This window comes from Equus caballus, chromosome 4 (genome assembly GCF_041296265.1).
Source record: "Equus caballus isolate H_3958 breed thoroughbred chromosome 4, TB-T2T, whole genome shotgun sequence".
NCBI lineage: Eukaryota > Metazoa > Chordata > Mammalia > Perissodactyla > Equidae > Equus > Equus caballus.
This window is the reverse complement of record NC_091687.1, coordinates 88410523-88435189: the sequence shown is the minus strand read 5'-3', so window position 1 is coordinate 88435189 and position 24667 is coordinate 88410523. Positions and strand designations below refer to the sequence as shown.

The 24667-nt window shown below is 46.0% G+C and overlaps 1 protein-coding gene and 2 long non-coding RNA genes across 8 annotated transcripts; 1 reads left to right on the top strand and 2 right to left on the bottom strand.

Moving 5' to 3' along the window:
* Nucleotides 1-7801: 7801 nt before the first annotated feature.
* SMKR1 (small lysine rich protein 1) lies at nucleotides 7802-16231 on the bottom strand. 4 transcript variants are annotated; one of them, XM_070264293.1, is made up of 3 exons: nucleotides 15615-15753; nucleotides 15448-15500; nucleotides 7807-8490 (listed from the first exon to the last, which is right to left on the bottom strand). In XM_070264293.1, exons 2-3 carry the CDS (start codon nucleotides 15448-15450, stop codon nucleotides 8293-8295), a joined length of 201 nt encoding a protein of 66 aa, XP_070120394.1. In that variant the 5' UTR covers nucleotides 15451-15500; nucleotides 15615-15753; the 3' UTR covers nucleotides 7807-8292. The 4 variants fall into 4 exon arrangements, with proteins under 4 accessions (NP_001420501.1, XP_070120394.1, XP_070120396.1 ...); XM_070264295.1 differs by having other exon boundaries at nucleotides 15598-15708; XM_070264292.1 differs by lacking the exon at nucleotides 15615-15753 and adding an exon at nucleotides 15878-16231 and having other exon boundaries at nucleotides 7966-8486.
* LOC138923828 (uncharacterized) lies at nucleotides 14468-19144 on the top strand. Of its 3 annotated transcripts, none has more exons than XR_011437986.1 (3): nucleotides 14468-14663; nucleotides 15141-15475; nucleotides 17808-19144. It is a non-coding gene; the product is annotated as an uncharacterized lncRNA (long non-coding RNA). The 3 variants fall into 3 exon arrangements; XR_011437987.1 differs by having other exon boundaries at nucleotides 14488-14663; nucleotides 15207-15475; XR_011437988.1 differs by lacking the exon at nucleotides 14468-14663 and adding an exon at nucleotides 14714-14839 and having other exon boundaries at nucleotides 15207-15475.
* A 2321-nt stretch (nucleotides 19145-21465) lies between these two features.
* Nucleotides 21466-22975, bottom strand: LOC138923827 (uncharacterized). Its single transcript, XR_011437985.1, has 2 exons — nucleotides 22835-22975; nucleotides 21466-21630 (listed from the first exon to the last, which is right to left on the bottom strand). It is a non-coding gene; the product is annotated as an uncharacterized lncRNA (long non-coding RNA).
* Nucleotides 22976-24667: the final 1692 nt, after the last annotated feature.

Sequence of the window (24667 nt, the reverse complement as noted above, 5' to 3'; positions counted from 1 at the left end):
CAGCCCGGTTCGTTTCCCTGTCAGGGAACCACGTCACCCGTCTGTCAGTTGTATACTGTGGCAGCTGCTTGCTGCTGTGATGCTGAAAGCTATGCCACCAGTATTTCAGATACCAGCAGGGTCACAGATGGTGGACGGGTTTCAGTGGAGTTTCCAGACTAGACAGACTAGGAAGAAGGACCTGGCTACCCACTTTCAAAAAAATTGGCCATGAAAACCCTGTGAATCGCAGTGGAGCATTGTCTGATACAGGGCCGGAAGGTGACAGGATGGGGCAAAAAGACTGGGCAGGGTTCCCACTCTGCTGCAGACAGGGTCTCTAGGAGTCGGAATCCACTTGAGGGCACCAACAACAACTGTGAAGGGGGTGGTACCAGTGTCTAGTCAGTCGAGGTCAGGAATGCTGCTCCACATCCCACAATAGACAGGACAGCCTCCCACAATGACGAATTATCCAGCCTCAAATGTTAATAGTGCCAAGGTTAAGAACCCTGGTCTGAGCCAGCCCAGTGGCCGAGTGTTTAAGTTCGTGTGCTGTGCTTTGGCGGCCCAGGGTTTCGCTGGTTCGGATCCTGGGCGCAGACATGGCACCGCTCATCAGGCCATGCTGAGGTGGCATGCCACATGCCACAACCAGAAGGACCCACCACTAAAACATATATATATATACAACTATGTGCTGGGGGGATTTAGGGAGAAAAAGCAGGGAAAAAAAAAAGAAGATTGGCAACAGTTGTTAGCTCCGGTGCCAATCTTTTATTTTTTTTTTTTATTTTTTTTTTTTATAATTTTTTTTTTTTAAAGATTTTTATTATTTCCTTTTTCTCCCCAAAGCCCCCCGGTACATAGTTGTATATTCTTCGTTGTGGGTTCTTCTAGTTGTGGCATGTGGGACGCTGCCTCAGCGTGGTCTGATGAGCAGTGCCATGTCCGCGCCCAGGATTCGAACCAACGAAACACTGGGCTGCCTGCAGCGGAGCGCGCGAACTTAACCACTCGGCCACGGGGCCAGCCCCGGTGCCAATCTTTTAAAAAAAAAAAAGAACCCTGGTCTAGGTAAAGGCTCTGGGTGTTCATTATATTTTTCTTTCAACCCTTCTGTAGGCTTGAAATTTAAGATAATACAAAGTAGGTGTAAAAAAAAAAAGAGTAAGAGAGGAGAAATGTGTGACAGAAAGGTGAGGAAGTGAGGAAAAAAGTGTCAGCAAATTCTTTCCAGGATCCTGTCTATAAAGAGATGAATTACAGCTGGAGGGAAAGAAAGCATTCCTGTCAACCGCACACGACACCCCCACCAAGAGTCATCCTGTGTCCATGTGTAGTTACACCCGACCAGTGATACTTGTTCCACCCTCAGGCCCAGGGGAGGGGACCAGCGGGAGTCCCTGACCCTGACAGCTCATCCACTGGCTGCGACAACAGAGCCCGGTCCATTGTAAGACGAGGTGGGTCTGTCAGCGTCTCTCTGCTGTGAAGACCCAGAGGACAAGGCACTTAGGAAGCTGACACTCCAAGGAAGCACAGGAAGAGACCACGAAGGAGAGCTGGAGTCATAGAAAACCTGAGCAAGCAGAACTCAGGAGGAGAGAAAAGATGTAGAGCCTGGAGGAAGGATAAAGTGTCGCAGCTTGCAGAATAGGTGGTCTCTCTGCAAGGGGCACAGGAGTGGGAATCCACACTGCTGCCGAGCTCCTTGGCACCTACTTGGACTCTGGCTCCAAGGGGTCCACTAGGACCCCCAAGGTTCTCATCTCATGCCTCCCACCCGCCCTCTGTGCTCTTGTTCAGTTCCTGTGACCTGCCATGCTCCCTCCTGCCTTTGCACACGCTCTGCCCCCTGCCTAGTTGAGTCCCAGTTAATGCTTTCCTGGGGCAGATCCAGGTTTTGGGGGTCCTAAAGCTTGGAGGCCCTCTTGAAAAAGAAAACAACAGCAAGAATACAAATCGGTAGGGCTTCATCAGCTTCTTAGTAACCTGCCTGCTCCTCTTCACTCTCAACTCCAACATCACTCCCCTGGCAACATCTGCCTGCCCCTCTCCCTCCCCAACTGGGTCAAATCCTGTCATAGGTAATTCTGTGCTGTCCAACACAATGGCCACCAGCTACATGTGGTCATTTAAATTTAAATTAATTGCAATTAAATCAATAAAACATTCAGGTCTTCAGTCTGCACCAGCTACATGTTGGACACGTGCTGGTGTTATATGGCATATATTCTCATAGCTGTATCCAGTGACTACTCACCCCCGCTCCCCCTCAAGACTGTAGCTCCATAACGGGATTGCACGTCTGTTGGCCTCATCATTGTCACCCCAGCCCCTGGCACACGACAGGCCCTCGATAAACATTCATTCAATGAGTGACTGACTGACTGTGCCATTCTTACTGTTCCAAGCATCTTCTTTCCACACTCTCCTGTATATGGAGATGGATTCACGTCACCATGTAGAGAAAAGCTCAGGTACACACCAAATATGCCAAATGTTGGCGGAGCTTCTCTCCAGATGGGTGAGTTGGGTGAGTCTAACTATCTTCTTCATGGTTTTTGTCTTTCCCAGGTGTTGTCCTGTATACAATATTAAAGGGATGATCAGTGAAGTGGGCTCCACGCCCTGAAATGAGGGGGAAGGATTCAGATGCCAAGCGGAAGTGACTAGGTCCAAAACCCTGCAGTCCTCCCGGAAGACGGTGTGAGGGTGGATGGGGGCAGAGGGTCGAGGGGACATCGTCAGCCCTGAGAACTTCCAGATCGCCCGTGAAGGGGGAGAGGAGGGTGAAGGATGAGGCTAGATAAACAGCTGGGGACAGCAGCCCGGTTCTGTCTTCTAGCCCAGAGCCGGTGCCTGCCACATGGGAGGAGCTGAAAACACCTTAGTTGAAGGATGAAACAAAGAATAAAAGGAGGATAGAGAAACGGCCAGCATCCTGGAACCAGGAAGTCACTGGTGGCTTGAGAAAAGTTTGGTTAAGTGATAAGAAACAGAATCCCAGATAACAAGGGGTTTGGGGTGGTTCAGAGGAAATGCAGGCTTGGCTGCACATTCAGGAAATACGACAAATAAAAAGAGAAAAGAAGAGAAGGGCACAGAATGGCAGCTGAATGGGTGGCAGGGTCATGCTAAGGCTTTCGAAATGGAGGTGACTTAAGGACGTTTGAGGAGGGCAGAAGGGTGTGGAGCAAGGATGGAAAACCCTCCCTCACGGCACAGGGGCACCTAACAACTGACCACTGAGAACTCGAATTACAGCTGGATCGCCCTGAAGGGGGAGTTCGACTGTAAAACTACAAGCTCAGGGATGATGTGGCGCGTATGTGATTTGCCTTAAAGTGCTACAAATGAAGAGGGGATAGATGAAATGAATAAGGTGAACCAATCGAAGTGGTCGAAGCTGGGTTTGTCGTACTCCTTTCTACTCTGGCATGAGTTTGGAAATGTTCATAATAAGAGTCAATTTTCCAAGTGTAAAATAAAATAAAAATATTCAGGTCTTGGTTCTTAAAGTTCCACTAACTTCTGCTTCTGTTTTCTTGGCTATGGCCTCACTTTCCCTGGGACAACGGGGTGACTTGGGGGCAGCTGTGCGTGTCGTCTGTGCTTGCAGAGTGGGCCCTCCGTTAATCCCTTGCTGTGGTTAAATGTCTCAGCAGTCAGCTCCACAGGGCTGGAGGAACCAAGGGGCAGGATCAGGGGAGGGTCACTATGAGAAAATGCACCTTGGGAGCCTTGTAGGGCTGAGGGGAAAGGACAAAGGGGGAAAGACCGCCTATGGAGAGGAGGTTGGAGTGTTTCAACAAGAAATTGGCTGTTTTGAACCCTTCCTGGCCCTTGCAGAGGAGGGACCAGACTCCTACTCCATACCGCGTGAGGTGGGGACACATTCCCGGCAGGGAGACCAGGTTATCTGCTAAGGGTGAGGTCAGGAGAGGGTGGGTAGAAAAGGAGCTGGTGGTTGGAACTTGAATGAAGATGAGGCAGTCCAGACCCCAGCGGCCTCCTCCCCTGCAGCAAAGGTGGACACTGTGGGTCTTAAGTCCCCACTTTGACCGCAGCTCCCAATTTTGCCTGCCCCAGGCACCCGGCTATAGGTGTCTGACCAGAACCTGGTCTCTCCGCCTCATCTCTGTCTGGGGCACCTGCTCTGGCATTTGGTTCTTGCCCTCGCCTCCTGCATCTCCTGGTCTTCTTGGACCTTTGTCAGCTTTCATGGGCTTGTTAAACTGAGGTATAATTCACGTACCATAAAACTCACCCTTTTAAAGTGTATAATTCAGTGATTTTCTTATATTCACAAGGTTGTGCAAACATCACCACTATCTAATTCCAGAACACTTTCGTCACCCCAGAGAGGAACCACCCGTTAGCAGTTACTTCTCGTTCCTAGCCCCTGGCCATCAGTAATCTACTTTCTGTCTCTATGGATTTGCCTATCGGAGACAGTTCATATGCATGGAATTATGTAAGATGTGACCTTTTGTGTCTGGCTTATTTCACTTAGCACAATGATTTCAAGGTTCATCCACATTGTAGCACATATCTGAACTGCATTCCTTTTTATGGCCAAATAACATTCCACTGCATGGACAGACTACATTTTGTCTAGCCATTGTTGATGGACATTTGGGTTGTTTTCACTTTTTGGCAGTTGGCAATAATGTTGCTATGAATATTCATATACAAGTTTTTGTGTGAATGTATATTTTCAGTCCTCTTGGGCATATACCTAGGAGTGGAATTGCTGGGTATACAATAACTCTACTTATAACATTTTGAGGACCTGCCAAACTGTTTTCTACAGCAGCTGCACTATTTTACCTTTCTACCAGCAACATACAGGGTTGCATTTTCTCCACATCCTCACCAACACTTGCTGTTGTCTCTCTTTTTGATTATTATGTCATCAATTTTGCAAGGGCACTTCCATTCTAAAAAGTGTCCTCTATCCACATGCTATTGCAAATCTCCCTTCCTCTCAGTGCACGTTTTGCATGTTCCCATAGTCACCGATCCCTTCCCTCCCACTTTTGAACTCCATGGGGCCCTGCTTCAGGCCTCATGTTCTCACGAAAACGCCCGTAGCCTCACAGCAAGGAGGCTTGCCTCCCACAGACAGCGCACGGCCTGTGTGGACTTTCTCATCACGGCTCCTTTCACAAGCTCCCATTTGAATCCTCACCCCAGGAAGAGTCAGGATCCTTGCCGATTTGGGTTTAGGTGAAATAAATACAGCAGTGTTCAAGGATTGTTTTATCATCGGATGCCCTCCAGATGTCCTATAAAGGTCTCTTAGTCTTGCTCTCCTCTTAATCACCTTCTTAAGTTGTACGATGAATGTGTTTTATCGAAAGTGAAATAGAAACTTAACCACCTTCCATCACAATGGAACCTATGCCACAGCCCCCTTCACCAGGCCGGAACCCTGGGGGCAGGAACTGTGTCTTATCTTCCCAGTGCCAAGCATAAGAGATGCTCAATAAATTGTTGAAATGAGATAATTTTGTTGAAAAAAGTTTTAAATGTGGTGTTTCACCAAAAAAACTTAATTTCTCTCAAAGTAAAATGCGTCAACTTTTATATAGCTTGTATGTGATAGTTTGTGTCATATACTATAACACCACCGTAGCTATTTAATTCGGGATTCCTAATGGCTTCTCTCGGAACCCCAGGGTTGCAATGAGCATGTGGCTAAAACAGCCTTCAGTTACTCTGCTAAAAACTGGGTGCAGAACTGAGTACACCGTGCCTCATCGAATTGGACTAGCAGTGCCTCTATTCCAGTGCTTACAGTCCTTTCTGCTCATCACTCAACCATCTCAGAAGAAGAAAGCATTTCCCCTTCCAGATGCTCTCCTTTTCCTGGAGATGTCTGCTGACTGTCACGTCTCCATAGTCCCCTAAATGATGTTATCGGAGCTGTGGATGAGATCAGAAGGATGCTCTGCGGGGGCCACCTCCCCAAAGTCCCAATGAACACGACTGCTGAAATACGAGCTCCTGAACCCAAGTAGGGCAGAGAAGAGCCTCAGACATCCTACAATTTCAAAGACTCAACCACACTTTTGGCACCTGCTTAGGCAGCATCAAGCGGAGCACTGCTTCTCCAAGTGTGTGGTCCAGTGGCAGCAGCTTAACCTGGGAGCTTAGCAGAAATGGAGAGTCTCGAACCCCACCCTTCCTAAGGATGGGGTCCAGCAATCTGTGCTTTGACAAGTCCTCCAGGTGACCATGATACACGCTCAAGTTTGAGAAGGACTGAACTAGATAGTGTGTTCCCAAACAGAAAGTGCTTGGATCCAGCCCAGCAGCCTTGAGCAGAGTGGGTAGGTGCTCCCTGTTTCTAAAGCCTGCAGACAGAGAACAGAAAGGCTCCCCTTCAGGTTAGGAGAAGCACCAACCTTCACCCAAGGGAGCGAGAGCTCCTCTGGCAACCAGCCAAGGGCTCACACCGACTCTGCACAGACGGTCCAGCCAGACGAGTGTCATCCCCAACAAATTCACCTGCATTACGAGCACCCCACTTTTTTTTTTTTTGAGGAAGATTAGCCCTGAGCTAACATCTGCCACCAATCCTCCTCTTTTTGCTGAGGAAGACTGGCCCTGAGCTAACATCCGTGCCCATCTTCCTCTACTTTATATGTGGGATGCCTACCACAGCATGGCATGCCAAGCCGGGATCCGAACCGGCGGACCCCAGGCCACCGAAGCAGAACATGCGGACTTAACTGCTGCACCACTGGGCCAGTCCCCCCACTTCTCTAGTACAGAGTTTCACGTAACTTCCTTTTTTCTCTGCTATGTATGAATTCCTGAGTCTTGGGTTGCAGCCTCCCTTAGCAAGCTCCATGAATCTTTGAGATCCGCACAAGGCAACTTGCGGCTTCATTATAAGTCAGTCAGACAAACCAGAGCATCCTCGGACAGGTGCTGCCTACAGGAGTCATCTTCGGGCTCACAGCTGCGAATGGAGACAACAGGGCAGGTGTCAGTGTGTGTGTGTGGAGGGGAAGTGATGACCACACGTGCCTGGAGCCAGAGCAGGAGCAGGGATGGGATGCCAAGTCATTCAGAGATGATGTTTACACTGAAAAATGTCTCACAGCTGCGAATGGAGACAACAGGGCAGGTGTCAGTGTGTGTGTGTGGAGGGGAAGTGATGACCACACGTGCCTGGAGCCAGAGCAGGAGCAGGGATGGGATGCCAAGTCATTCAGAGATGATGTTTACACTGAAAAATGTCTCACAGCTGCGAATGGAGACAACAGGGCAGGTGTCAGTGTGTGTGTGTGGAGGGGAAGTGATGACCACACGTGCCAGGAGCCAGAGCAGGAGCAGGTACAGGATGCCAAGTGATTCAGAGATGGTGTTTATACCGAAAAATGTCTTTCCCTCCAAGTGTCACATTTGGGGTGTTTGGGCCTTTTGGGCGAGGAGAAAGAACTGCAGTTTTCTCTCTTAGGTGCCTCCTCACAGGTGAGGGAGATCTGGAATATCAGCAGAATGCCCATGGTAAATTCCTAGCAACAAGTCCATAACTCAGGGTCAGCCAAGTTTAAAAGGGAGCCTGCAGAAGGTGGGAAGAAGATGTGTAGAGAACGTCGAGAAGAGGGAGAAGAGTCAGGTGAAATAGAAGAGGGGTGAGCGCTCACCTGCTCCCTTCCCCCTGCACCCCAACCACTGACTGCTGTCAGCTCTTGGCCTCACTTGTTTACACGCCCCAGCAAGGCCAGAGCACAGCGACAATCTCAGTCGCCACTGGTATCTGTGGCGAATTCAATTCAGACAAGAGTCAGACTGCTGAGAAGAAAATTACAGAAACAAGATATTTATTATTTTTCTTGAAAAAGACGGGGAAAGAAAACAGTTCCCGAGGGAGATGTTCATAAGCAAATCCTGTGCTTTTTGCCATGTCTTCTCTAAATAACAAAGCCCCTTTGGCAAAAGAAAACAACTCATGCAAGCTAGAACTGCCTCTGGAGAGCAAGGTTTAATTCTGACCCCAAATTACAATCAGTTTTTAGAGTCCTCTCAATTCCACCACGCCACGTAGGAATTACTCAGACTTTTTTCCCCTTGACTTCTGAAAAACCAAAGTGGCGAACCATACCTGGATTTAGCGGAGGAAGTAACGTGCATTTCTTTATCCTTAACTATCACACTTAGAAAAGCACACTTAGCTTGCATCTCAAGTGATCTGCAGGAAAGTCTATTTTGCTTGCAGTGGTTGTAATAGCCCGATTTCTCTTCCCCATGTTATGTTCTTTGTAACAGAGCTACGCTGTGCAATGCCATCCTTTAAGTCTTGGCTTTCCCCTTCTTTGCCTTGGGAGCGCCGGGCCACCGGAAGCCGCGCAGCTGCAGGCAGTCGGCGACGTTGTGGGCAATGTAGTACAGGTTGAGCATGGCGGCTGGGCTCAGGATGTCCACCTCAGGTTTCTTCTGCTTCTTCCCGTGAGACTTGCCCCGGCCTGTTCCTCTCTTCTCTTTACCTGGCTTTCAAAGACAAGTATATACATGGGGCGAAAATTAGCTTTTATAACTTTGACATAATTTTCAACATTTCCTACTGAACTTAAGAAAAAAAATTTCCTAAAAGGAAAGAATTGTCACCAAAAAAACTTTTGCACAGAGTAGGAGAAGTCACATGCAATTTAACTGAACACACGTGTATCGAGCACCCCAGATTAAAAGAGACCCAAACCTCATGCAATGTGTGGACCTTGTCTCTATTCTAATTGGAACAAACAAGCTGTAAAGACATTGTTTAGGCAATTGGGGAAATTTGATAATATCAAGGAACTATTCATTCTGTTAGGTCTGATAATGGCCTTGGGTAACGGAAGAAAATGTTTACACTTTTCAGAGATGCACACTAAAATCTCTAGGAATGAAGTGAAAGAAGGTCTGAGAATTGCTTTAAAATACTGTAGCTTCCCCCTCCCCACCCCCAAAAAAGCACAGATGAAGCAAATGTGGCAAAATCCTGATAATTTCTGAATCCGAGAAATGGATATATGGGGATTCATTTTACTATTCTATTTTTGTGTATGTATGGAAACTTTCATAATAAAAATTCAGTTCAAAACCTATTAGACAAACAGGATGCAAATATATATTTTGACCCTTGTTATGTGGTCTCATAGTCATGAGGACAGAGACACGGATGTGAGGCGCTTAGCACAGTGTCTGACACGAAGCAAGCACTCGATAAAGGATTGTTGCCATCACTCTATCACCGCTAATCCTCAGAGCTGTATTTCAAGGAAGGTAGGTGATGAGGATTTCAGGCTGGTTAATTTTAAAAAACTGCAGATGAGAAGCAAGCTCCTAGGTTTGGAATTTGCTTGGTCTTTGAGAGATATTTGCATTTGTGAAGGAAGGGGGGATGACCTTGTAGGGACCTGAAATTGGCCACCCCAAGATATGTCTCTTTGGCATCGGGATTGTTTTGGGCTGATTGCTTTCGATAAACTGGTAAAGGGAAGGAGGCTCTGGGGAATGGAACTTGCCCTTTGTTGGGACACATTTACATTTGTAAGGTAAATCTCTATCTGTAAAAGGTGCCTCCCTCTCTGTACCAGGAAGAAGAAGGGAGATGACCTTGTCCCTAGAAACTCTTAATGGGGAAGGCAAGAACTTAAGTTGATTGCTGTCTGGCAATCTCATGTAACTGATTTAGGGTGGTGGCTTCTAACCTTTCTAACCTTTACTTAATCTGATTTGATTCTTGTCTAAAAATCATGGGATCACCCAATGACCAGACCCCACCTGCACTGATACCATTTTAACTTTTTTTCATGTTCTTTCCTTTGTCTTGTAAAGAGATGATTCACATACCCATGCCTTATAAAATTAGCCCTAACCCTCAACTCGGGGCAGCAGCAGGAGCTCTGACTGCCCGTGGGTCCTGTCCCCATGCTACACTATTCTCTAAATAAAAGAGCACTACTGCCAGATCTTGAGAGTCCAAGAAATCTTTCTTTCGACTCCTCGGCTCACCCACCCTGCGTCAGTAGGTATTTTTTCCCGTCTTAAAAATGGAAAAGCAGGGGCAGAGCAAGGTCACAGTGCAAACCAGCATCCACCAGGCTCATCGCCTGTGCTCCTGCCACAGCTGTGCCGCCATGCCACTGCCCTGGGGGGTTGGGGGGGAAAGGAACTGATGTTATCCTGAGCAGGGAATAAAAAGGCTCCGAATCTTTGCTAGAGCTGCACAACCTGAGTGACTTCTCTCTGTCCTCGGATCCACCCACAGGGAAAATAACCAACGGAAGCGTATTATTTAGAAAGTGTCTCTTCTAGGAAAGGGACAGGAATGTATAACTTATCAGGGACGCCTGCAAAGGCTAAATATTTGTATAAAGTAGATGTCCTGTTCATAGCATCTCACTTTAAAAATGTCCCGAGCTAAACAAAGAGAAAGAGTCAATGCGTTAAAAACATTAACATGCATTTTTGTTAAGTGAAACGGAGTAAATTCCTAGATACAAAACCCAGAAATGAAGAGGAGAAGTGGTCTGGCTTCTGTGAGGAAATCCAAATGAAAAGAAACAATAGGAAGGCCCATGTGATAAGGACATCTCCTGATGAAACAGCCCCCGGGCTGGGGGTGTGCCCTGCCAGAAGCTCTTAAAGATTTGGGTCTTGGCTTTCTTTCCAATTTTATACTTTTTTGCATGTCAACCACACTTGACTTACCTGCCATAACCTCAAAAAAAATTGTGGGTTTTAATCTCTAACATGGTTTGAGAACTAAAATTCACACAAAAGTTTGACATTTTTATTCAAAGTTCTCATCTTTTTGTAGAAATTGGCAAACTGATTCTAAAATTCATATGGAAATTCAAAGGACATAGGATAGAGGTTTGACATTTTTATTCAAAGTTCTCATCTTTTTGTAGAAGATCCTAAAATTCATATGAAATGCAAAGGACTGAAAAAGAAGAACAAAGTTGAAGGACTAATACTACTTTATTTCAAGAATTATTACAAAGTTACAGTATCCAGACATCGTGGCATTGGTGTCAAGATAGACAAATAGATCAATGGAACAGAATAAAGAGTCCAGAAATAGATACACACATATATGAACATCTGATTTTCAACAAAAGTGCCAAAGCAATTCAGTGGAGCAAGGATAATTTTTATAACAAATGGTGCTGGAATAATGAATATCCATTTGCTAAAAAAGAAAACTCAATCCACACTTGCATCACATACAAAAATTAACTCAAAATAGACCTAAATATAAAACCAAAAATGATAAAACTTCTAGATGAAAATATAGGAGGAAACCTTTGTGACCCTGGGGTAGGCAAAGATTGCTTGGATATGACACCAAAAGCACAACCCATGAAAGAAAAAAATTGATAAATTCACCATCAAAATAAAAAACTTTGGGGCTGGCCCGGTGGTGCAGCGGTTAAGTTCGCACATTCCACTTCTCGGCAGCCCGGGGTTCACCAGTTTGGATCCCGGGTGCAGACATGGCACTGCTTGGTAAAAGCCATGCTGTGGTAGGCGTCCCACATATAAAGTAGAGGAAGACAGGCACAGATGTTAGCTCAGGGCCAGTCTTCCTCAGCAAACAGAGGAGGATTGGCAGTAGTTAGCTGAGGACTAATCTTTCTCAAAAAATAAATAAACAAATAAATAAAATTTAAAAATAATAAAAATAAAAAACTTGTGCTCTTAAAAAGATATTGTTAAGAGAATGAAAAGCCAAGCCACAAATTGAGAGAAAATACTTGTAAATCATTTATCTGATAAAGGCTTTATATCCAGAATAAGGAACTCTTGAAACACAGTAAGAAAACAACCCAATAAAAAATGGTCAAAAGATTTAGACAGTTCCCCAGAGAAGATCTACAGATGGCCAAGAAGCACATGAAAAGATACTCAACATCAAGTCATTAGGAAAACGCAGTTAAAACCACAATGAGATATGGCCACATACTTCTTAGAATGGCTCAAGTTAAAAAGACCGACCACAGCAAGTGCTGGTGAGGATGTGGAGGAAATAGAAGTCTCACACACTGCTGGTAGAAATCTAAGATGACAGAGCCACTTCGGAAAACAGTTTGGCAGTTTTTTTAAGTGATTAAACACACACCTACCATATGATCCAGCCATTCCACTCTTAGGCATTTACCAAGAGAAATGAAAGCACCTGTCTGTTCAAAGACTTACACACAAATGCTCATAGTAGCTTTAACTTTTAATAGCTAAAAACTGGAAACAACCCAAAAGTCTGTGAGTGGGTGAATGGATAAACCAACAGTGGGCAAATGGTCTAACCACACAATGGAATACTACTCAGCAATGAAAAAGACTAACTATTGATACATGCTACAACATAGGTGAATTTCAAAAGAATTAAAAAGTGGAAGAAGCCAGACCAAAAAAAAAAAAAAAATACATACTGTATGACCCCATAGATATAAAATCCTAGCAATTACAAACCAACCTACAGAGACAGAGAACAGCTCAGTGGTTGTGTGGGAGAGGAATGCCGAGGCGCAGGGAGGGGCAAGAGAAAAGGAATGAGTACAGAGAAGCACAAGGAAACTTTTGGGGGTGATCAACATGTTTATTATCTAAAATGCGGTGATGGCTTAAGGGGTGCATACATACACCAAAGTTATCCAATTGTATATTTAAATATGTGCAATTTGTTATACATCAATTGTAACTCAATAAATCTATTAAGAAATTATTGTAAGAGGGTGGAAATTTTCAGTTTCGGAGCCAGTTGGCTGGTTCTAGGCCACTCCGTAGCTCTTGGCTGTTCCTGGTCTCAGAACACGCAGCACCTGACTTAACACCCGCCAAAGGCCTTAGTGAGGACCCCCTGGCTCCAGCCACGCAGGCCTGCCTTCCAGTCCCCGAACTTGCCAAGCTCCTCCTGCTGCCTCCTTTTCCTGCAGGCCTTCACAGGGGACACGACGTATTTCTTCTCCTTGTGCTGATCACTGCCCAAGCATCACCTCTTTAGAAAACCTCCCAGACACCATGTCTATATTCTATCTATGACTAGGCTGACCATATCATTTATTGCCCAAACCAAGACACTTCAACAAACAGAAACAGGGGCTGTCCCAGGCAAAAGGTGGAGGAGATATAGATGGTCTCCTGACAACCCTCCCAGCAGCATCACTCTCTACCTCCTACCCTAAACACTCTTCACTATTTAACAATATTTTTTTTGTTTATGTCTTTATTGTATGTTTCCCTCACCAGAGGTTTTGTCTATGAGCTCACCGCTGAAATCCCAGGACCTAGACCAATGTCCGGCACACAGTAGGGATGAATAAATATTTGCTGAGTGAATAAATTGCAACTCAGCTACAACGCAGACCCAGGATTTAGAAAGCAAGTATAGATTTCTGCTTTTCTGAATTTTAAGATGTCTCCTTCATTCATTCAACAAATATTTTAAAAATACCTACTGTGCACCAAGCCCTGTGTTAGATGGAGAGCAAAGCAAATCTGGGCTCCTGTCCTCATGAGACTTACAGTCTAGTGAGGGAGAAAGATACTAGTTACCTAATCACAAACACATATACTCACCAACTATGCTGCGAAGGAAGAACCCAGGGCACGTGGCATTGAGGACATAGGAAGGGCAGGGAGAGACTGGTCTGGGATGGGAAGGAAGAGGGTTCCTGAGAGTGGTCTGTGGGCTGAGGGGCAGGGAATTCCCATGCAGAGCAAACAGCATGTGCAAAGGCTCTGAGGCTGGTGAAAACATGCACAGTTGAAGGGATCAAAAAAAAGGTCAATGTGGCCAGCCCATAGGCAACCAAGGCGGTTAGTGAGAGGAGCTGAGGTTGGAAAACAGGCAGGGTGCAACTCTGGCCTGCAGGCCTTGGAAGCTAAGGTGTTTGACCTTTTACACAAGGAGCAGTGGGAAGCCAGTAACTTAAACGGCTTTATTAAGCCATTCTGCTTCAGTTCCCTGAGCTCTGAAAGAAATGGCGATATCAACCAGGTGAAGTAACCCCGGCAGGACTCTCACTTTATATCAAGAGAGATTCATTTAGTGCTTTTACAGGAAATGAACCGGAAGGAACACAGAGATTTACCAAACACTTTTCTACACTGCAGTCAAGTGGGGGTGAGGAGTAAGGCAAAGCTCGGCGAAGGGCAGAGGGCTATGGGTGCTTGGGGAGCAATAGGGCAGCAGGAAGTACTTCTGAGCTGGGTCGATCTTGAAGAAAGGTAGAGATGAGGCAGGTGCCGGAGGCTTCCAGAAGAATGTGGGTCTAGGGTGGGATGTTTTTGGGTTTGTTTTTTTTTAAGCAGAGAACAGGATTTGGTATATCAACCACGCTTCAATTTAAAAAAAAAAAAAAGCAGAGAATACTGTAGATAAAGCTTAAGAGGTTGAGGCCCTTTTACCAAGGACTCTGAGCCCCAAGTTCAAGGAGAGCAGTACTGACACAGTAAAAGTCCCTGAGGACCTGGGGTGGGGGTTACAAGGTCACAGGCATTCTGGACGATCAAACTGTCAGGGAAGGAGGACAAAGGAGATGGACAGCCCCTGGGCAGCGAGGTAGTGGGCTACTGCCAGAAGCCAGGCGGGTGGAAAGGAGGGCAGGACCCGAGCAGCGGCGGCGAAAGCAGGTTGCCAGAGACTGGAGGAGGGCTGAGGAACAGCAAGGCTTGTGAGTTGGAGGCCAGGAGAATGAACGTGCCATTGGGAAGCGCGGAGAGGGTAGTGGTTAAAAGAGCTAGCTTTTGAACGCAGTTTGAAGACGCTCTCTGGTGGAGAAACTCGGGGTGGGGGAAGTTGGGAATGGAGCTATGAGATTCAGAGAGCGACCTGGCCGGCGACTTGGAGGTGAGATGGCTGTAAGGATGTTGCGAGCTTTCCTGGGCATAAAAGGCAAGAACTCCCTGAACCCAAGCTCTCCTCCAAAGCCTTTCCTCAAACTGGGGTTGGAAGAGAGACTCACTCTCCAGGGCGGGCCGTGCGGGTTGCCTCAGGGCTCACTTTCTACCTCCTTAATCCGCAAAGAATCCCGCACGGGACCCAGGGAGGGCGGCAGTAGCCAAGTGCCTGGGCCCGTCGCTGTCGGCATAGCAGGTACTGGCGCCCTGGAGTCCACATCAATATACCAGCCTCTTTATTTCCCACATAGAAACCATCTTCTGGGTGTGAAAGTGGCTCACAGAACCAACGGACTAAACAACTATCTCACAAACAGGGCTTAGCCTGATTCTGCTGCGGCTGTCCCGCCGGAGTGCGCAGGACACCTGGGAAACCCCCTCCGCCCTCATCTTTACCCCAAGCGTCCGGATCACTGAGCTGGACACCAACCACCACGAGAGGAGATGAAGGCGTGGGTACCAAATCCTAGTAAAGCGAGCCTCTACGAGGCAGGACGGCATGAAACTAACTCGACTAGAGCCCGGGAACCTCTTCTACTTAAATAAGACGCGTATTACCATGGTAACTCCTTTCTCAGTTGAGCAGGTGAGCGTGGCATGGGTTCCCAATCCTGAAACAAGGAGACAGACCCAGTTCTTCGCATTACCCGGGGACGGCGCCCATTCCCGCCGCGCCCCGGGCTTCCTCCCCGCGCCTCGCCCGCGAACCGCCGCGGGCCCGGGACCTCGCCACGCTTCTCAGGACCGGCTCCCGCGCCGCCGCGCCAGGAGGCCGAGACGCTCAGCGGAGCCCGGCGGGGTCAGGGGCAGCCAGCCACCGAGCTGCCGCCACGCGGGGCTCCGGCAGCCGCTGCACCCCAGGCGGCGGGCTGCGCGCCGCCCGGCGATGACTCCGCGGGGCCGGCGGAACTCGGCGCTCGCGGGCGCCGGCGGGCCGCGCGCACAAACGCCGGGCGGCGCGCGCCGGGCCGGGCCGCGCACTGTTTACCCGTTGCCGGGACACCGCGCCTGGCGTCCAGACGTTGGGCCGAGCCGGGCCGCCGCGGCACGCGCCCTTGCACCGGCACTGCCTCCCTGCGAACGTCCTTCTCGCCCCCTGCTGGCCGCGCCGCTGGCTGGGCCGCTTCCCCGAGGCCGCCGCCGCCGGCTGCGAGCGCAGAGCCCCGCTCCGCGCTGGGGCGTCCAAGTTGGGGCGTCCGGGCGCGGGACCCGGCGAGGGCCGGCGGCGGGCGGTGCTCGGCGGGGGTGGAGCCGGCCGTGGAGCGGGCCGACCCCGGTGTGCGCTCGACCGCTCGCTGGCTGGCCTTGGAGAAGTCATAGAAGACCTCATGACTTTTTTTTGAAAATGAGATAAAGCCTTTGAGGGTTGAAGTGAGAATAACGTGGGGGGGAAATGTTTGTAAAAGAGCCTGTAACGGTACAAACTTTACAGAATGTTTTGTAAAAGGGCCTGGAAAGAAGTTCTTATATCCCGCGTGGGATTAGGCGAGAAAAGACAGAGTGGGTGCAGTTCCGCTTCCAGCCTTGCGGGTTCGTCCTGACCGCCTCCTCCCTGCAGGGGAAGAACACGGTGTGGGAGCAGGACTCTCACTCCTTTTTAAGACTCATAACTTTTTTTATTTTTAATTATTTTTGGTGAGGAAGATTGGCCCTGAGCTAAGCTCTGTGCCAGTCTTCCTCTATTCTGTATGTGGGACTCCGCCACAGTATGGCTTGATAAGCCGTGTATAGGTCCACGCCTGGGATCTGGGCTACCAACCAGGCCACCTAAGGGGAGCGGGTGGACTTAACCATTATGCCACCCGGCCAGGCCCTCTTATTCCTTTTTATACAGCGGTTATCGAGCATGTATCATGTGCCTGACACTCAGTTCTAGGCCTTGGGAATTCAGCTCTGATTAAGACAAACTCATCGTTCTTTTTGTTTTGTTTTTTTTTGGGGGGGGGTGTCAAAACGGGTGACATGGCAGACATTAAAAATGATAGGTGTGACAGGTGTCTTACATTGGGTGTATTAAACTGATGTGAGGGCTGGGTGCCTTTTTAGGTTGGTGAGTGGGGAAGGTATCTCTGATGAGCTTTAAACTGACATTTGGATGATAGTCAACTATGCCAAGATCAGGGGACAGGACATTGCAGACCCAAGGCAGGAGGAGGAGACTGAAATGGGGAAGCAGGGATGGGGTCCTGAAAGCCTCCCGGAGCAAGGAAAAGGTGCTTTTTGTTTGCCTTCTTTTGATTGATAACCTGGCTTCCAAAGCGGAGTATTTACGTACCAGGTTCTCATATATATGCTTTCCCTAATCCTTCATCAGCAAAGCAAACCCAAGTTCCAGCTACTTTTCATTTGGTAATTTTTTCATGAGTCCATATGCGCTTGATGTGGCAAATCTCCTGCCCTCTGCCTGGGCTTTCTCCTCTGCTGGCCCCTCTCTTAATTTCTGGATGGGGGCAGCCCACACTTCCTGCTTAGACTTCTTCCAGTCATCACCACTCTGTCAGGTTAACCCCTATCCAGGTCACTCCCAAATCTGTTCTAGCCCTGCTTTTCTTGAATTCCACATTGGCGGTCCAGAGTCCTGAACCTCCAATTCAGCTGTCTCAAAAGCAGACCTGTGATTGGGGGGTGACTCTGCAAAGGGTTAAGAGGAAACTTTGGGTGTGATGGAAAAATTCTGCATCTTGATTGTGGTGGTAGTTACACCAGTACAGTACTGGCTACATAATTTGCATGGCTCAATGCAAAATGAAAATATGGGGAAATAAGAAAAAAATGCCACTAAAGGTACTAAGTTATCAAACTTTTGCCTTTTTCTGTGGTCTCTATCAACCTATCTATGATGCTGTTTTTATTTGCTAGTTAATGTTGTTTTGGGGAACAAGGACACGTCTTTTCTCAGGTATCTTCCCTTCCCACAGGCTGCCACCCCACATGAGTGACCTCCGAGGAAGCGAAACATCTGTGCTGGGGGATGCTTAGCACCTGCATCCTGATGGCTGAGATGTCATGTGTTGCTCTCTCCGTGTGCTGGCGTTTTGGGAGTGCGAGTGACGGGAGATGAAACTCAGCAGGAGCTCAGGCTCCAAGCCCCTCCCCCCGACATCATCCATTGTCCCACTGGATTTCATTCACAGAACACAAATTCAAACATAAAATTATTAAGAATTTCAAGACTGAGAACTCATAGCATTAAACTCCAAGCACAGGGCCCTTCTGAGAGTAGCATCCTGTGTGACCACTGGTCACATGCCCGTGAAGGTGGCCCTGCACAAGTGTATGCATTTGTCAAAATTCATTATATGCTTCAAATGAATGGTTTATTATACATTAATTATACCTCCATAAAGTTGATTTTAAAATGTCAGCTCTTAGCAGCCTCAGCCTTACCATATCTAAAGTCGAACATTTCTCATAGCCAGTGTGCATCTCTTTTCGTTTTGGATAATGGCATCAGCAGCCATCTAGGTACTCAACTATAAACTAGTCACCTTTGATGCCTCCCTCTCTCCTCAGATCCAGAGCTTTCTCTCACCCACACCTACCTGAGCTGCCTCCTGAGTTATGTCTGTGGATGGTATCACCTGTGTCCAGTCACCCAGGCTCAAACCTGCTGGTGTGCCCTCCTTTACTCCTTGTCAAGCCATATCTCTCTAAAGAACTGCCCTTTTCCCCTCCGTGATATTGTGATTTATAAGAAGTATATATTTGGTCATTCAGATGACCAAAATATATTTCTCATATATATTTGGTCCTTGTCCACAATTCCTGTGTCACAGCTCCCAACCCCTGGGAATTTCAATTTCCTAAATGAGGAGAGCCATAAAGGTGACTTTTGTTATATTAATGAAGGTGACGTTTGGACCCCACCCTAGTTAGGGGGCTGGTTGCCAGGAGAAATAGCCCTGTGATCAGAAGATTAGAACTTTCAGTCCCACCCCCTGGTTTCCAGGTAGGAGAAGGGAGTCTTGGGGTTGAATCAATTGTCAGTGGCCAATGACTTAGTCAATCATAACTACATAATGAAACCTCCATAAAAACCCACAAGGACAGCTCCTCGGCCCTTTTTCAGAAACCTTCCATGTTGAGGAACCAGAACACTTCCTCGTACCACTGTGCAGGGCCCCAAGCTCCACAAACACCAAACAAACAAAAGTTACTTTGTTCAAGACCTCGCCCTATGTATCTCTTATCTGGCTTTCAATTCGTATCCTTTGTAATACATTGGTAATCTAGTGAATAAAAGGGTTTTCCTGAATTCTGTGGGCCATTCTAGTGACTTAATCAAACCCAGGGAGTGGGTGTGGGAACCTCTGATTTATAGCCATTGGGTCAGACATACAGGTAACAACCTGGGCTTGTGACTGGCATCTGAATTGGAGGGCGTTCTGTGGGACTGAGCCCTTTACCTGTGGAATCTGATTCTATCTCTGGGTAAATAGTGCCAGAATTGAGTTGAATTCTCAGACGCCCTAGTGGTTTCCAAGAACTGCTTGTTGATAGGGAGAAGCACGTGTGCGCGCGCGCGTACACACACGCGCACACACACACACACACACAGGCACTGGAATTGGGTCCAGGCACCCTTTGCGCCCTCTCATTCTCCTGTTCCCCAGACACCACCCATGTTCAGGTCTGTACCGGCCCTGCTATCTCTCAGGCTTCTGCATTCCATCCTGGTTCTCTTTCTAAAGCATAGATTTAATCATGTCTCACTCATTTTAAAAAACTTTCAATGACTATTTCCAACAAGGTAAAGACTTGGTATGGTATTTATGGCCTTTCAAAATCTTGCCTCAATCTGCATTTCTAGCTTTATTTACTCTCACTGGCCCTACACACCTTCTTTTTGCCAAAGTCCTCAGTCTCTGGGACTTGTTGCATCTCATACCTTCTAGCCTTTGCTTTACAGTCCTTTATCTGGAATGCCTTTTCCTCCTTGCCCGTCAAAAGCCTATTCAACCTTCAAGGCCCAGCACAAACTGTACCATCTCTGTGAGCTCATTAATCGCTACGAATGCTTTGTGCCCATTAAAGTCAGCCTAGGCCTCTGGCATTGCACTTATCTGGACCATAGTTAGATATGTTTACTTGTTTCCTCTTCTCTACAGTGAGCAACCTCTTTTAGGCTCATCTTTGTACGACATGGCAGTAATGAGAGACATTAATGGAATAATTTTCATGATTCAGCAGGAAGTATTATCCCCTTCATTCTGCCAAGCCCAGCAACTTCTTCGTTCATTGACCTCTGAGCCTGACTTAAGGTTGCTCCTCTCCCCTCCTTCTCTTAAGTCTCCCCACTTGTTTTGGAGACGTGCACTATACTCCTTGCTCATCCTGACCTCACTTAGTCATCTCATGCCTATCTGCCTCTTGCTGTACTCCAAGTGTTGGCTGATCTCAAAGTTCAGTTCTCAGCCCTCTGCCATTCTCCCTGTGTTTCCTCACATGACGGCTCATCTAATGTCGGTGACTACCTCTCTTGGGATGACACAGTCTCTGTTGTGAAAGAATGGGCTCCATCTGAGCTCCAGTCCTCAGGTCCCATTATTCCCTGGACTTAAGCCATCTCACTTTCATGTCAGCCTCTAAGTTTCCACTGTCCGTGGCAATGCTGGTCTAGTCTAATGCCCTTTGTCACCTCTGCCTCATTTCTCTCCATCTTGAATAATAAGTCCAAGGTCTGAGCATCCACTCGAAATTCTCTTGTATCAAGCCTTCCCTTGACATCCTCATCATTTTAGACTAGACCTTCATCATTTCTTACTGCAAATAATAGTTAACGTTGAAGGAGGGCTGATTTCAGCCACCTTGCTGAGCACTTGCACACATCATGGCATTATCATATCACTATAACCAGTGTGAGCTGTTATGTTCTCCAATTTGCACATGAGGTCAGAGAGAGTAACTCACCCAAGTTCACACAAGCAGAGTCAAAGCGAGCTCTGTCTGTCTGTCCAACCTGTGGTGTTCAACACTAAAATCATTCAGGAAGGTGTCCTGGACTTGAGACCAGAAGATATGGGTTCAAGGCTCAGCCTCACTGCTTACTAGTTATGCAATTTTGGGCAACTCTCTGAGCTTCGCTTTTTTCCTGTGGTTTACTATAATGGTGATAATGATAGAATGAATGTGAAAGTGCTTTGTGAATTCAAAGTATTTCCGGTAAGCCTTACTTTAAAAGATAGAAAGTTGGGGGGTGGGGGAAATGGGGTGGGGAGAGTTGGGGTAAAAGGCTACAATTTTTGGTTATAAGATGAATAAGGTGTGAGGATCTAATGTATAACATGGTGACTATAGTTGATAATACTGTATTGTGTAATTAAAATTTGCTGAGAGTGGAACTTAAAATGTTCTCACCAAAAAAAGTGGGGGGAATGTGAGGTGAGAGATGCGTTAACTCACTTGTGGGAATCCTTTCATAGTGTAAACGTATGTCAAATCATCACATTGTACACTTTAAATATATTATTATTTTACTTGTCAATTATACCTCAAGAAAGCTGAAAAAGAAAGATATAAAGCACAAGAAAGTATGCTTTGTCAGTGGACAGGTGGGACATAAAATGAACGCTCTAGTGACAATCAGAACAACTTCATTTGCACCACCATTTTCCATTGACCAAGTGGATCTCCAGCCTTCGCACTGGAGGCAGCCTTAGCATTGACCTGCAGGGAGGCGAGGAGGGCTGCCGAGGTGTGGGGCTGAAAAGCAGACTTCGTTGTAACTCAGAGCTCACGTCACTGTTAGAATCAAAAGAAAATGTCATTGACAACATATGCATTTTTCTTAAATACCTGCCCACCTAAGAATCACTTAATGTTTAGGATGTAAGATAGATTTGTTTATTCTGCAAGAACTGAGCAAACCTTCCTGTGTAAACTGGAAGATGATGTTAAATTTAGGTAACTATTCAAACTCACATTGGAACAGCATTAGTTAATTTTATGTTTATGAGTGCACATCCTTATGCCTTCTTTATAAATAGTAACACTAACTGTGCTGTTCTTTAAAAAAAGTATAATATTACCAGAATGGAAGCATACATTCTTAGAATATTCAAACTTAGAATATTCTATCACTATCATTCTTAGAAGTTATATTTAAAAATTCCTATTTCCTCCCTACTCTGGTGGTGGGTGCTTGCCTTCTTTCCTTTTTCTTTTTATCACATTAAGTTCAACAGTATAGCACTGCTTTCACTGTACCCATTACAGCCCTAATACTGAAGAGGAAGTTACAGAAAAAATGAAATGTTCATTGTAGGTAATTTCTTCTGGTCAGCCACTGGGGTCCTCACAGAGAGAACCTTGGGGTGCAGTAAGACCAGCTAGGGCAGACTCAGGAGAAGAAATTATCCAAAGCAGGGGTTGGCAAACTCAGAGAGTGAAACTCTTGCTTTGCAGGCCTTATGTCCTCTTGCAACCACTCAACTCTGCTGATGTAGAATGAAAGCATTTATAGTCAGACAAAAGAATGAGCCTGGCTGTGTTGCAATAAAACTATTATGGAAACTGAAATTTGAATTTCATAGAATTTTCATGTGCCATAAAATATTTTTCTTCTATGGATTTTTTCCCAACCATTTAAGAAAGTAAAAACCCTTCTTAGCTCATAGGCTGTATAAAAACTGTTGGTGGGTCAGATTTTGGCTGTAGTTTGCCAATCCCTGAGCTAGAAAATTACAATGCTATTTATTATTCTTGCTAGAAGATTCCTTAATAGGTAGGGGATTGAAGTGGGAAGTAATAACCAGCGATTATTGAACACTCATGTTTAGCAAGCATTATTCTAAGCACTATATGCATATTGACTCATTTAATTCTTACAACTCTAAAAGGTAGGTGTTATTATCCCAAGTTTACTGAGGAGGAATCTGAGGCATGATGAAATGAAGGAGAGATGAAATAACTTGTCGCTTATCACACAGCTGATATAATAACTCACCAAGGATATAAGAACTCACCAAGTTGGGTCCAGCACCCTCAGTCTGAACCATTATGTTGTATGGCCTTTCTGGGTAATACATCTTGTATCTTGAGGTGAAGATATACTTTCATAGGTGTCCTCATGGAAGATCTTTGTTCTGCCAGCTCCATTAAGCATTTGAACAAAAAGTTACAGAATGTTCAAAGTAATGTTTCCACTTGGAGGCAAGGGGACAGATGGTGCTCTTATTTAGTAAGGAAGTCACTGTCACCAAAGGTGTCTGAGCAGAGAGGTGGGATGATTTTTGTACTCTTGCAGTTCCTTAGAAAGATTTTGGTTATTTTCTTTTCTATAACATAAAAGTAAAAATTTAAAATCCTGTTTTTTAAAATTTAAATCTGGCTAATTACTAAAGGAACAAACAGCCTGAACACCTCCCCACAGCCCACTCAGGCACAATCTCATTACATTTACAGGATCTGGGAATCTGAATAGTCAGAAGAACTGCTGTTGGGAAATTATGTTTCAGATTGCTTTGCCTATTGCTATGGGAACTGAATGAATCTCCCTTAACCTCATTCCCACCACAACATACATACACATATGCATGCATGCATGTGTGCATGCACATGTGCACACGCATGCACACACACACACACTATCCTTCCCATCTATATCCTTCCTTCCTAGCTGAAAATATTTTAAAGCAGTGCTAGGGAAGAATGATTTAATTATTAACTATATTAAATTTATAGTCATATGAGAATATTAATATGGAAAGACAGGTCTCCAGGATAAATGATAAAAGTATAGAACTGAATATATTGTGCTCCCACATGTGTAAAAAAATGTTGGTGGGGAGGAGATGGGTGTTACCATGGGAATTTTCTGAAAGGATAAAAACCAAAAATATTGATAGTAATTACTTCTGGGAAACAAGGTAGGAATCTGTGCTGGGAGGTTACATTTTCTATTGTGTACTCTGAAAAATTACTTGAAATTTTTACATGTATCTTCTTAACAAAAATACCAATAAATATCTAAATGTAGTCTTCAATTGTACACCAGCTTCCTTATGTCCTATCCTCTACCCATGCCTGAAGTTCTTTCTTTACTTGAATCTCCTTTGACTACATTAATAGCTATAAGCATTTTTCAAATAAAAGTAACTTCCCCTGAGTCTCGCCTTACACCTCTAATGATAGAGAGGAAGAGTAAATGAATCAGTTTTGCTATTTGTTAGGTGTTTGACGAGTGTTAGTGGGTTGGATGGCGGCCCCCAGAAAGATATGTCCTTATCTTCAGAACCTGTGAATATTACGTTGTAATTAAGTGTAATTAAGTTATTGATCTTGAGAGGAGGAGCTTATTCTGGATTATCCTGATGAGCCCTAACTTCAATAAGATGTATCCTTAAGAGAGGGGCAGAGGGACTTTTGAGAGAGAAGAGAAGGAAGCAATGTGACCACGAAGACAGAAAATAGAGTGATGTGCCACAGGCCAAGGAATGCCTGGAGCCCTCAGAAGCTGGAAGAGTCAAGGAATGGATTCTCCCCTAGAACCTCAGGAGGGGGTGCAGTCCTGCTGACAGACTTCTGGCCCTCAGAGCTGTGAGAGAATAAATTTCTCTTGTTTTAAGCCACCCAACTTATGGTAACTTGTTACAGCAGCCATAGGAAGTACACAGTGGGGGAAAAAGTGCAACTAACAGCTAAAGATAGGTTTTTGGATTCCATAAATGTATTCATGGTTCTTCTGACCTAAAGAATACCATAAGGTGATTGTATTGAAGTACTTAACTAATTCTGTTGTAGACATTTCACTATGAAGTAGTGAGGTTCTTGTCAGGAA

Excerpts from the sequence above, each read along its gene's own strand:
- SMKR1 (XM_070264292.1), bottom strand. The coding sequence starts at position 16,219 with ATGAGGTCTTCTATGACTTCTCCAAGGCCAGCCAGCGAGCGGTCGAGC. Across the intron at positions 15,501-15,877 it reads GCGCGGTGTCCCGGCAACGG|GATTGGGAACCCATGCCACG; the intron begins GTAAACAGTGCG and ends TCCTTGTTTCAG.